Here is a 12,132-nt window from a genome sequence, read left to right on the forward strand (position 1 = left end):
CACCGGGCCAGGGCTTCCGGGAGGCAGGTATGCGGGCCAGGCCGGCCGCGTGCTGCTCGCCGGGGCCTCTCCCTGAGCGTCCTCCCCCATGGCGGGCCGGGAGGGTCCAGGCTGGGGGCGCCCCTGGAGCCACCCTGGCGAGGGAGCCCGAGGCCAGCGCCGGCTCTGCCCTGGGGGTGACGTGGGCCCAAGACAGGGAGAGGACTGAGGACAAAAGACACGGAAAGGGCTAGTTGGATTTTTGTTTTTATGAGTTTTTTTTTCTTTGTTTTTTTTTAATATGAAAATTACTTGAAAAGACAACGGGCCAACCCCACCAGGCAGCTCGGCCGGCCGCTGGCCACGCCGATCCTAACATTCCAGGTGTAAGTTACAGAGCTTAAGTTCATCTACAAAAAAAGTAATAAAAATAAAATTTAAAATGGCACCTTCAACAGAACACAACGAAACTCCCGGCCGGCCCGCAGGCCCGCGTTGCAGGGCGAGCGCTTGGGCGGCTCCTCAGCTCCGCTCCGGCCAAAAAGTAAACACAAAGCTAAAAAAATGACTCCTCGGAGGCCCTGGAGTAAGTTAGGCGGCGCTTCTCCCCGTGGGGGGCCGAGGAGCAGTCTCTGCGGGGGAGGGCGGGCGGGGGCGCTACCGAAACCGGGCGGCGGGCGGGCGGCGGGCGGGCGCGGTCTGCGGTTGGAGGGCCTCGCGGGCAGGCGGGCGGCACCTAGTCCTCGATGACGATGGGCTCGTCGTTGACGGGCGCGGGCGGGGCCGGCCGCAGCGGCAGGGCCTGGCTCGGGCGCAGGGCGATGGGCTTGTAGGGCCTGCGGGCCGCGCGCTTGGTCTCGGAGGACGAGAGCAGCTTGCGGATCTTCCTGTGAGCGAGACACCGAGTGACGCGGACGAGCGACGCGGACACGGTGGCCCCTGCCCCCTGCCCGCCGCCGGCCCTGGAGGCCCCACCTGGTCTCCTCGGTGGCCATGTAGAACACGTCATCGGGGGCGTCGATCCAGTTCATTCGCCGCCGCTTGACGGGGGGCAGGGAGCCCCCCCGGATCAGCCGCACCTTGGTGGGGTACGCCTTCCCGTTGAGCAGGAGGTTCCGGCTTGGTCCCTGAGGTGGGGAGGCGCCAGGGGTCAGCCCGGGGCCTCCGCGTGGGCACCCGGAAACCCCGAGGTGGCGGTCCCAGCGGGGAGCATGGAGGCTCGGCCACCCCGGGTGCGCAGGGGGCCCTCCGAGGGCTGTGGAGACCCGCCGCCTGCCCCTCCTCTGGTCCCACTGGGCCTCCCAGATGCTCCCGTGCAGCGCCGGGCAGGGCTGGGGGGCCTCCCCCAGAGGCCCGTGGGAGCCGTGGGAACACACGTGTGTGTACGCGTGTGGAGGACGGGGGCCCTCCCGCTCACCATGTGCCTGGTCTGTCCGTGATTCGCCAAACCTGACAAGAGGAAGGAGAACAGGCTGTGAGGTCCGAGGCAGGGCGTGTCCTGCACTCAACACACTCGCTGAGGACCCGCAGCCGAGAAGCAGGAAACCCGGGGCCAGTTCCCCCCAGAGCCGCAGCCCACACCCAGGTGGTGCTCTGGGTGGGGACCAGGAGTCTCGGATCTGAGCTCGCTCCCTTGACTGGGCCGCGACAACTGGGGCCTGGTCTACAGTGGGTATAAATACGGTGGCGCCAGGGAGCCCCTCTGCAAGGTGGCCACTCCCCGGGCAGCACCACTCAGACCCCGGAAGGCCGGGCCACCCTGGGCTTCCTCCCGAGGGGCCCCCAGCCCCCCTCGCAAACCCTGGGGCCAGCCACCCAGGGAGGAGCTGGTGGAAGCTCCCAGGAGTGGCCAGGAGGCCAGGCTCTGGCCAGGGTTCCCGCACTTCCACCCCGTGGCCGGGGGTCTGGAGCCACAGCAGCTGCCAGTGACTCAGGAAAGGCGCCGTCCCAGGTCTCGGTCCACACTCCCAACCGGCGCCCAAGACCTGTGGCTCCCAGACACACATGGAGCGAGTCTGGGGGCGGCCGTGGGAGCGCGCGGCCGTGAGGGCTGGTCTCCAGCACCGGCGTCCTGCCAGAGGCCTCCCAGGACCAGCTCCTCCCAAAAGTGCCCCTTGGCCACGGTGCGTCTCTTGACGAGCAGACAAGAGCTGTCCAGCCCTCCCCTTTGCAGACCGCCTCCTAACTTGGAGTACCCCAACCCCGGCAGGGCAGAGGGAGGGGCCGCGGCACCGGGCCTGCAGCCCTCGAGGCCCTGTGCTACTTACCCAGGTAGGTGCCTACCAGAGAGATGGGTGGCGGAGAAAAGAAAGCACACGGTCAGCGTTACAGGGGAGTGCGTGCATGCGGCGGGCCCAGAGGGTGGATGCAGCCGCAGGCGCGTGGGTGGGCCAGTTAGCCCGTTAAGGCCCCACTGGTGCCAGGGGCCGGCCCTCGCCCAGAGCCAGCTCCCGCCACCTGCTGCTGCCCCGGCCGCCCCACAGCACCCCAGGAGGCCAGCTGTGGCCTCCTCCCAGGGCTCGTGTGCGGCCCCCGATAGCCCCGCCCGGCTCCCCCCCCCACCCCCCGACCCCGGGATCTGCACGCTGGGGCTGAAGTAGATAGGTACAGAAGCACATCGATGTTGGAAAACCCGACAGAAGCAAACGGATTTCATCCCTCCCGCTAACTAACGGCTTTTTAACAGGTCGAACCCCAAAGCTCAAAGCTGCCTGCTGATGAGCACGCAGTCCCTCACCCCCTTCTGTGGGTGTGATCAGACCATCCCCAGGGCACCTGTCACAGGGGCAGATGAGCAGCCAGCCCTGCTGCTGGGACCAGGGGCTGCGGCAGCCTCCCCGCCCGAGGGCTATGGTGGGGAGGGCGGAGATCAGCAAGCAGGGAGTGGCTGGGGGTGAGCTGAGCCAGCGCCCCGCCCTCAGAGCCCCACCGAAGGGTCGTGGGTGAGGCAGCCGGGGCAGGGGAGGCCTGGTGCCGGCAAGAGCCTGTGTCCAGTTGGAGTGAGATGGCAGGGCCCGGCACCAGTACCACCGGCTGACCCTCAGGATGTGCCTGCTGGGGCTCCCAGACACAGCCGAGAGAGGGAGCGTCCAGGGGACAGGGCTGGGCCGGGTGGCCACTGGCCGCTGCCACCTCCCAGGTCCCCACATCCGGCCCACCTCCCACAGATCCCAGGACAGCCAAGCCTCGGCCAGATCCCCGGGGCCAGTACCCCTCCAGTCGTGAGCTTGGGAAGGGCTCTGGATGTGTCCATGCTGGCTGCCCCACGGAGCTGGGGTACCCACACCAGACCTGACCTTGCCGTCACGAGGGGCTGGCAGAAGGAGCTCCGAGTGCACTTCCCACGTTCTCCCCTTCAGCTGGTTCCCTGTTCACCTCCCCCCCACAGTGGTCCGGCCGCAGGCAGACCCCTGGGGGGCCCTGGGACACCCAGGTCTGACACGTCCCCCACTGCCACCGTGGCTACACCCTCCTAGAGCAGCCCCAGCCCACGGACACCCCACCCCCAGCTGCGGGGGCAGAAGCTGGGCCCTGGGCAGGTGAGAGGAGCCACACTCCAGAGACGCCCGACGGCAGGAGGGTCCCCCAGAGGGCTGCCCCAGCACACACCCCGCGAGCATCCCACCCCGCTCAGGAGACGGCGCTGCTGCCTCAGCTCTGGGACCCTCAGCCCTGGGTGCGCCTCCCTGCGGGGCCCTGACCTGAGCGTCCACCCGGGCCTCGCCGACCCCCACCCAGCCATGCCGGCCACGCCACAGCTCTGTCCCATCTGCCCCCCGAGGGGACCAGGGTCCCACAGCCCCCCACCGGGGCAGGGGCGCGGGCAGGGTTGCAAGCACAGCGCAGGCGGCCACACAAGCTGAGGCTGGCGGCATGCGGACAGTCGCAGCACGACGGCAGACAGTACCGGCGGGCGGCAGGGGCACCAGGGCTGCCGGAGCGAGGACAGTCCACTGACCGGCGCTGGGCCCGGAAGGAGGGGCGGCCCGCGAGCCGGAGGCCCCAGGGCAGGAGGCAGCGTGTGGGCGAGCTGGGGGCCCGAGGAGCAGCGCTCCGGTCTTGGCAGAGTGACAGGTGAATCGGGAGGAGCCGGGGCAGCAGGGTGCGGCCCAGCCCGCGTGGACTGCCCTTGGACGTGCCCCGAGCCGTCCGCCGCGCACGCGTGAGCACAGCACACACAGGCACGCGCGGAGGGCCGGGCCTTACCCCTACTGGGCATCAAGAGGCGCTTCTTCACGTTGCCTGGCAGCGCCCGGCGGCAGGAGAGAGGAGAGAACACACGGTCAGCGGGTGCGGGCGCGGCGGGGGCCAGGGCCGGGTGCCCCGGGGCCACGGGCCGTGCTGGCCAAGCCCAAGGCCCCGCCGGACTCACCGTCCACCCCGTTGTGCTGCTCGTAGCTCCTCTTGCCCAGGATGGTGGGGGAGCCGTTGTTGATGACGGGGGCCGACTTGGCAGGGCTCAGGCCGCCGAGCACGCCGGACACGCTCTTCACGGGGTCGGGCTTCGGGGGGCGGGGGTGGGCCTCTGCAGGGGCAACGCGGGCAGGTGGGCGCGCTGCGGGTCCTCAGCAGCAGCCCTGCCACCCGACCGCGGGCTGCCAGAGCCCAGGCCCATGGCGAGCAGGGCCTGGGAGGGCACCGCAGTCCGGCACCCCCGGGCATCCTGAGAGCAGGGACAGCTGCTGGGGCCGGTCTCCTCGGCTCCTCAGCCCCAGCCCAAGGGCCGCATCCCCGGCGACCACCAGCAGCTGACAGGCTCCAGACACCCGTAAACAAGCGGGTCCACTCAGTGGCCACGGGAGCTGACAGCACAGGGCTGGCCACTAGCCAGACGATGGATGTTAACGGCCCAGCTGGCTGGCCGAGGACGAGCCCACAAGGGCCGGCCCGGAGGGTACGGGCTCACACCTGCCAAGGCGCCCCAGCCCTGGGTGGCTCTCAGGGAACAGAGACCACCTCCCCCCCACGGGTCAGGGCGAGGCCAGCCCCGGGACCAAGACTCCAGACAGCAAGTGCTGCCAGAGCCACTTGTGTATGCTGGGAGCATGCCTGGCTCACGGTTCTGGAATGTCCCTCACGAAGAGAAAGCCACCCCCAACACTGGGGGGGACCAAGTCAACCCAGCCAAGCCCAGGGCCCTGCCCCCCTCCCCCCGGCCCAAGCCCCTGGCTAAGTCCCAGGAACAAGCCGGGGGGAGCGGGGGGAGCGGGGGGCGGGGGCAAAGCCAGCCGAAGTGCTCAGGGTCCCCAGGCCACAAGGGCCCTCCCTCCAGGCTGCTGCCTAGGTGTGCACGTCTCCCAACCCCGCCGTGCCCCTGCCCTGGGGGGTAGGGTGCGAAGAAGCCCCCGCAGGAGACGCCCATCCAGGCTCAGAGGCGTCACGAGAGCCAGTGCGCCCGACCCAGACTCCCGGGGACTGCAGGGGCGAGGGGAGCAGGGTGTGGAGAGGCTGGGACCCCTTAGGGGGGTTAGGGATGCAGCAGCCGGGGGCCAGGGCCGCGCTGGAGGAGAGCAGGCTCACCGAGGTGCCGCAGGACGGCCTCCAGGGGCTTCCGCGCGGCCTGCTTCAGCACCAGCGGGCTCTGAGAGGCTCCGGGCAGCCGTGCCGTGCCTGTGGGGTGTGAGGCCCGGGTCAGAGCTCCCGCGGGGGCTGCACACCCCGTCGTCACCAGCCCTGCTAGCGCCCCTCCCGCAGGGACACTCACACTCAGCCTTGATGGCCGCACTGTTGATGGGCATGTAGGGGTGCCGGGCGGCGTGCCACGGGCGCAGGATCTCACGGCACAGGCGCCGGGCGATCCGCGTGAGCTTGGTGGTGTGCAGGTAGAAGGCCTGTCTCGTCTTCATGGCAAACTTGGGGCTCCCGCTGCTCCGGGCTGGGATGCCGTGGGGGCTCTGCGGAAGGGGGCGAGCCGCCCCGACACAGCGCCATGACCGCGGGCCGGACCGCGGGGCGCGCGCGGGGGCGGGGTAGGGGGTACCGCCTTACCATGTTACTGCGGTTGGGTCCTGGCCTCTCTCCATCTAACCGGGTTGGCATTTTCAAGCCACCATATTTCTTCCAATATGTCCAACAAGACGCGCAGAGGCGACACTGCATGTTAGGGGGACCCCAAGAATACCACTGGTAAGACTGGGTGGCTACGGACAACAAAGTTGGAAATAGACGGATTCTTAAGCAGGACCAGTGACGGCAGAGAGCATCACACAGCTGTCGCCCGCCCGCGCCCGCCCCTGCCCCCCGCCCCGCGGGCCCGGGCACCCGGTGCTCCCCGAGAGGGCTTCCCCCGCAGGGCGTGGCCGCCGCCCCCAGGCTGGGCCCCAGGGCAGTGCAGGGGCGCCCAGGGCTGTGGGCTGGGGGGCACCCGGATGCCGGGCGGGGCACTTACTGTAACAGCTCTCGCAGGCCCGGCCAGCCCCAGGGCTCTGGCCTGGCGCCCCCGCACCGTTCACCACGCCTGCCTTGACGTTATTGACGCTGATCTGGTTCGGGTTTGGCTTGTTACTTGGGTAAGGAAGGGAGAGAGGGAAGACGTCACGGGAGCACCAAGCCCTGGGCGCGCGGCTCCGGGGCCCGGCAGCCCCCGTCCAGACCTGCCTGGCCACAGGGCAGCCCCCGTTCAGACCTGCCTGGGGGTGTGTGGTCTTTCTCCCCTCGAGCTCTAGAAGCAGCTCCCACCTTGTCGACACCCCAGCTCCACCTGCCTGCGCTGAGCTCAGCTCAGAGTTGAACCCCGGGCCGGGCGGATCCAGTCCTGATGCCCTGTGCTGCCCCCGGGCCACCACGGGCTTCAGTGACAGGCCCCCGACTCTCTAGGACTCAGCCAGGGCAGCACCACGGGGCCACGTGGGACGCGGGGATGGTGCCGTGAGGGGCGTACTTACTAGTTGGGGATATAGACTTGCTTTAACTTGCTCTCCGCTTCAGCTGCTTTCAAGCGTTTCTTCAAACACAGAACAAAGGGTCAGGGCAGCCAGCAGGTGGGTCTGGAGAGGGGATCCCCCAGTCCCTGCGCTGCCCCCTCACCCCAAAGTTCCCACAGGACCCCTCAGCCCCCACCCAGGCCGAGCCCTCACCTGCTGCACGTATCTGTCGGTGGTCTTCCACATGTAGTAGTACTCGATGATGCTGGTGAGCGACTTCCAGGGGAGCTGGGGGGAGAGGGGCGCGTCAGGGGGTGGGCCGGGGGCGTGGCGGGGCCGCTAACCCCACCAGCGAGGGGGCGAGCCTCCCCCAGCCCGCGCCAGGGCCCCTCTCGGGCCTCGCCCTCTCCCTCTCAGGCACGCTCCATTCAACGCCGGTTCCGGCACCTCTGCCCTGCTTGGCCGGTGGTGGGCGCTCCCTCCCCCTGCGCGAGGCGCTGGGCGCCAAGACGCCAGCCCCACCCACGACCGTGGGCTGCAGCGCTTCCACCGGTACGCCCTCGTGCTCGCCCTGCTCCCACGTCCCAGCTCCCCCACTGTTCAGGCGCCCCCTCTGGGCTCCACAGGCTGCGTGCAAGTCCAGTGCGGCCGTCAGAGTCTTGCCGCTGCCATCCCGCGCCCTGCGTTTCCACGCCACCTCCGGGCCAGTCTCAGCCGAGTCCCGCGGCGCGGATTCACCCACAACGTCCGCCCGGGCGCGTCGACAATTCAGACTCTGTGCGCACCTGGGCCGACGTCGCACGGGAGCACGAGGGGCCCGGGACGTGCGGGAGACGTGGCGAGGTGAGCGCTTTATTTCCCGCCCGCCTTCTCGCTCCACTTGTTTCTGTGTGAGGAGGCCTTGCTGCTCTGCTTAGGTTTTCAGGGCGTTCTGCGCATCTGCCTTGCAGAGGGGGCCGGCTGTCCGGGCTCGGCCTGTGTCCACGTCACCAGGGGCTGCGCGGGTGCCTCTGATGGCCTCTAGGGACCGACACTGCTTCTCCACCCTCAGTGGTGCCGTCTGCCTTCTGACGTGGGTCCTGTGGCCTCAGCCTCGTCTGTTACTGCCGAGGTGCTGCTCAGAATCAGGTGCTGGCAAGGCCGCCGCGTCCTGGCGCCCCTTTGGGACTCGCAGTCAGGCCGGCCCGGCCGCCCCTGCTGCCCTCTCTGCACAGGCGCGCTCTTCTGAGTGACCACCGGTTCGCCTCCTTCCAGATGAGTTCAAGTGTATGTTAGGGGCTGTAAGGGCAGGAGGGGTCCCTGAGGGCACAGGCCCTGCCCGTGCTGGAATTCCCACGGGCTCACTGGTGGACACTTTCAAGGGACACAAAGCAAGGACGTACACGGAGACGCTCGGCCACTTAGGAACAACCAACACAACCAAACAAACCAAGTCAAACAAGACCCGGCGAGGACCCCGGCGACACCAGCACGGACCCTGGCCTTGGTGGCACAGCCCAGGCCCCGCCAGGCGGCCCTGGGCGTTTCCTCTGGAGCCACTAACGGACAAGGGGACGGAAGCACGGCGGCCGGGCGGGCACAGCAGGGCCCTGAACCTACCCCCCGGTACTCACAAAATCTTGCTGAATGTCAGTGAAATCCTTCCCATACTTCTCCAGGGCCTCCTCGAAAAGGCTGGCCTCCGAGGCCGACCACTCCTCCATCTCGTCCCTGCAGAGGACGGGCCCGCCCTGCGGCACCAGGGCCGCGATGGCCTTGGCGACGTCGTACACACTCCTGTGCAGCGTGTCCATGGCGTGGAACTGCAGCAGGAGAGGCGGGGTCGCCCGGGCCCCAGAGCTGGAGCGACCCCACCCCGCCCGGCCCCAGGCAGGAGGCACACCCGGGCCGTGTGTGGGAGGCCACAGGACCCGGGGGCTGGCCCTCCCTCCCACCTGGGAGGGGCTAAGGACAGTCTCGGGGGGCAGCCGGGGGCCTCTGGGGAGAGTGCAGGGAGGGGCCGAGCTGCTCGGAGCAGCAGAGGGAAGCAGCCGTGCTCCCAGGCCCACTTCGCCAGGGGCGGGGCTCCAGGAGGGGGCGGCTCAGCCAGCAGACAGTGGGTGGCTGACCCCAGGGCCTAAGTGCCCCGGGCAGGAGGGGCCGGCCGAGGGCACGAGCCGTCCCCTAGGAGATGCCGCTGCCTCTGAGGTGGCAAGTGTGGAAGGAGCAGGGCGGGCTGAGGACGTGCGGCCCGCGGCCCAGCAAGGGCCCGGTAGGGCCTGACCACGTGCCGGCCGGCAGCCTCTCACCAGCATGAGACAGGGTCACCACACAGGGGCAACGAGAGCCCTGCGCTGTGCCCCCCAGGGAGGGCTGTGCCCGGGGGGCGGGTGCTGACCTGAGCAGATGCACAGGGCCGCGGCTGCCCGGTGGCCCTCTCACTTACCAGGGTGATGTCCCGAGAGGCGGCCGCGGCGCTCATGTGCAGGCTGGGCTGTCGGACAGAGCTGCTGCAGTCCAGGGCGCGTGCGAAGGTGCCCACGGAGCTGAGGAGGAGGAGAGACGCTGACCACTGGAGCGGACAAGCAGGAGGGGCGGCCGGACCAAGCCGGACACGCAGACGCGTCCAGACTCGGCTGTCTCGGGACGGAGCCCTTTGGTCTGGAGCACGGGGACGTCGTTTCTGAGACTTTGCAGACCTCTTCTTACAAAAGAGAGTCTTCAGGTCCTGAGACTCAGGGCCCCATTCCTACACTGTTTCCGACGGCGCCCGGCCCAGGCGCCTTCTGGGCGTGCGGCCCCCGTGTGCTTGCAGGAGCTCCCCTCCTGTCGGCCCAGCCCAGGGACCCCTGGGGGGCCGGCCTGGGCAGAAGCTGCTCCTCGGACGGCTGCCCCTTTGTGCCCAGGAGGCCCTGCGTCTCCAGGCCACATCTGCCCAGTCCCAGAGCCAGACAAGCACCTCTGTCCCGCCCTACCGTCCGGGGAAAGAGCCCCATCTGCGCCCGGCTTACTTGGCCTCGGCCGGTGGGCGGCCCCTGAGGTCCACGGGTGGGGTTGGGGGTGGAGGTGGAGGTGTCGGGCTGCCCCCCAGACCCGGGGACGCAGCAGCCCCCCAGAGCCGGCTCCACCTTCAGGGAAGGGCCAGGTCCCACCCTGCAGGCCTCCCTAGGAGCCACGAGGGGGTCTCAACAGAGCAGGGCCCTGGACCCTCTGACCTCCCAGGCCCTTCACTGGGGGACCCCCTGTAAGACAGGCACCCCGCCGCCCGCCGCAGGGATGGGGCAGTGGCTGAGGCCCCGTGCCAGCTCATGCCCGGGGGTCGGGCGGGGCGTGGCCGCCCCAGCCCGGAACTCACCGGGCCACCACCAGGAACTGGTCGATCTGCTTGTCCACCAGCGGGTTGCGAGCCTCCCACACCTTGGTCTCCAGCTTGGACTGGTCTCGGCCGTCCTCCTCGCCTGCCAGGAAGAAACACTGCACGGTGAGAATCACCGAGGCCATGAGAAGACCCCCGAGGCTCTGCGTGGAGCCCAGGGTCGGACGAGGGACCGGGCTGCTGAGACAGGGAGTGTCGCGCTGGGAGGGGCGGGGAGGGCGAGCGAGCCCAGGGACGAGCCCACAGCGCGCGCACACACGCACGCACGCACGCACGCAGGAACGCGCACGCACAGAGGCGGTCGGGCCCGGAGCTCCAGGGCACGCTCGACACACGACGGCCTTCACCTCTGGAAACAGTGAGCGCATGGGGCTGGCAGCCCGTGGCCCCCGTGGAGGAGCTTGAATAGGTGCCGTCAGGAGGGCCCGGGGAGCACAGCCAGCTGGAGAGAGGGGCGGAGGCGGCTCGGATCTGATCAACCAAGCTCTTTACTCTGAGACGCTGCAGGGTCAGGTGCAGCTGCTCCCAGCCCCCAGCGGCAGCCCCGTCACAACGAGGACACTGAGGTCGACTCAGTGCGGACCCACACGCCTGCCACCCAAGGGCCCCCTTGGTGCCAGAAGGCTCCGTCTCGGGGCATCTTCCCTCTGCGGGCGGGAGCCCCGCTCCTCACCCTGTATGCGGCGGGCATGGGGGCTCAGGGCCCAGCCAGGAGGGTTTCTCTCCTGGGCAGCTGCCCATGCCAAGTGCCAACTGCCACATGCTCCAGGCAGCAAGAGGCAGACGAGGCCAGCACGAGGGTCCAGAGAACGCCCGCCCCGAGGTCACACCCCCGCTCAGCTCAGGCGCTCAGCCTGCACGTCTGCAGACCCTCTCAGCCTCTGTTACTCTCGGTGGCGACCGACTCCCAGACCCAGGGCAGGACCCCTCATGGCACTCAGCAAGCCCGTGGGGCCCTGTGGGGGCACGTCATGCGGGGCCGGGCATGGCCGGAAGTCACCGAGGAAACACGTGCTCCCTCGCCCTGGGGAAGGTCAGGCCCTGCCAGGCTCCCGGGGACGGTGCTGGGACAGGGGCTCACGGGAGAGAAGCCCCGGATTGCAGAGGTGCAGGAGCGACCCGGGGGTGGGGACGAAGAGATCTGAGGGGTCAGGGTCCTGGGGGCTGCGTCTGTAGGACGAGCACAGGTGGGATCTTCCCAGTGTTGTGGGTTGGCTCCTTCCTGGTGGTGACTCGGCACGGAGAACCCTCCCCAGGGACAGTGGGTACCAAGGAAGGCGGGGCCCCCCCTCCGGGATCCAAGGTCCGCGGGCCGCGACCAGCCCCCAGCGACTGCCGGGCAACTGAGCCCAGAGCCACAGGCACAGCTAGCTGTGGCCCCACCTGTCGCCCACGCCCGCTGGCGCACCCTGCAAATGTCTCACGCATCCAAGGCGGAGGCACGGCTTCACCTGCTGGGAAGGGTCCAGGCTCCAGGAGGAGAACAGGGAACTGAGGCCTAGGCCGACCCCACCTCGCCCCAGCGGCCCAGGGGTCGGGAGGAGGAAGGGCTGTAGGGATGCCGCCCCTGGCCCTGGGGCTGCAGGTAGGGCTTCCCCGGGGCGCCCCGAGACCAGAGACGCATCCTCCCGCCAAGCGCCCACGGATGGCCGAGAAAGCGAGGTCCTCGGACGTTCCAGCCACTCAGTGTTCTCCTGTGGCCGTCGTGTGGCCTCTCCTGTTTCCCACTGGATGTGGCCCTCACCAGGCCCTTTATCTCAGCCAGGCTGGGATGGTGTAGACCAGGAGGCCCCATGCGGCCCCTGGAGAATGCCCGCCCCTGGAGCGGGGTCCCGGTGCCAGGTGCACCCCGCCCAGCAGGGGGACGGGCTGCACCAGGAGACCAGCTGGGCCAGCGCATCCGGCTCTGCTCAAGTGCGAGGAGCCCCCACGAGT

At 69.2% G+C, this 12,132-nt stretch overlaps 1 protein-coding gene across 5 annotated transcripts in view; it reads right to left on the reverse strand.

Moving 5' to 3' along the window:
- Positions 1-233: 233 nt before the first annotated feature.
- MTA1 (metastasis associated 1) overlaps positions 234-12,132 on the reverse strand; it is a 38,069-nt gene continuing 26,170 nt past the window's right edge. For 2 of the 5 annotated variants that reach the window (XM_082449161.1, XM_082449164.1), the window contains 14 exons: positions 10,177-10,279; positions 9,268-9,367; positions 8,456-8,644; positions 7,056-7,130; positions 6,864-6,922; positions 6,368-6,483; positions 5,968-6,119; positions 5,684-5,873; positions 5,500-5,589; positions 4,352-4,504; positions 4,186-4,221; positions 1,397-1,428; positions 955-1,106; positions 234-866 (listed from right to left, as the gene is read on the reverse strand). In XM_082449161.1, coding sequence (XP_082305287.1) covers positions 716-866; positions 955-1,106; positions 1,397-1,428; positions 4,186-4,221; positions 4,352-4,504; positions 5,500-5,589; positions 5,684-5,873; positions 5,968-6,119; positions 6,368-6,483; positions 6,864-6,922; positions 7,056-7,130; positions 8,456-8,644; positions 9,268-9,367; positions 10,177-10,279 — 1,598 coding nt within the window. In that variant the 3' untranslated portion in view covers positions 234-715. Of the gene's footprint in view, positions 867-954; positions 1,107-1,396; positions 1,429-4,185; positions 4,222-4,351; positions 4,505-5,499; positions 5,590-5,683; positions 5,874-5,967; positions 6,120-6,367; positions 6,484-6,863; positions 6,923-7,055; positions 7,131-8,455; positions 8,645-9,267; positions 9,368-10,176; positions 10,280-12,132 lie in introns of those variants that run through there. The other 3 variants (XM_082449162.1, XM_082449163.1, XM_082449165.1) reach the window with 3 other exon arrangements.

Source organism: Balaenoptera physalus (genome assembly GCF_965194825.1).
Source record: "Balaenoptera physalus genome assembly, chromosome: 2".
Classification (NCBI taxonomy): domain Eukaryota; kingdom Metazoa; phylum Chordata; class Mammalia; order Artiodactyla; family Balaenopteridae; genus Balaenoptera; species Balaenoptera physalus.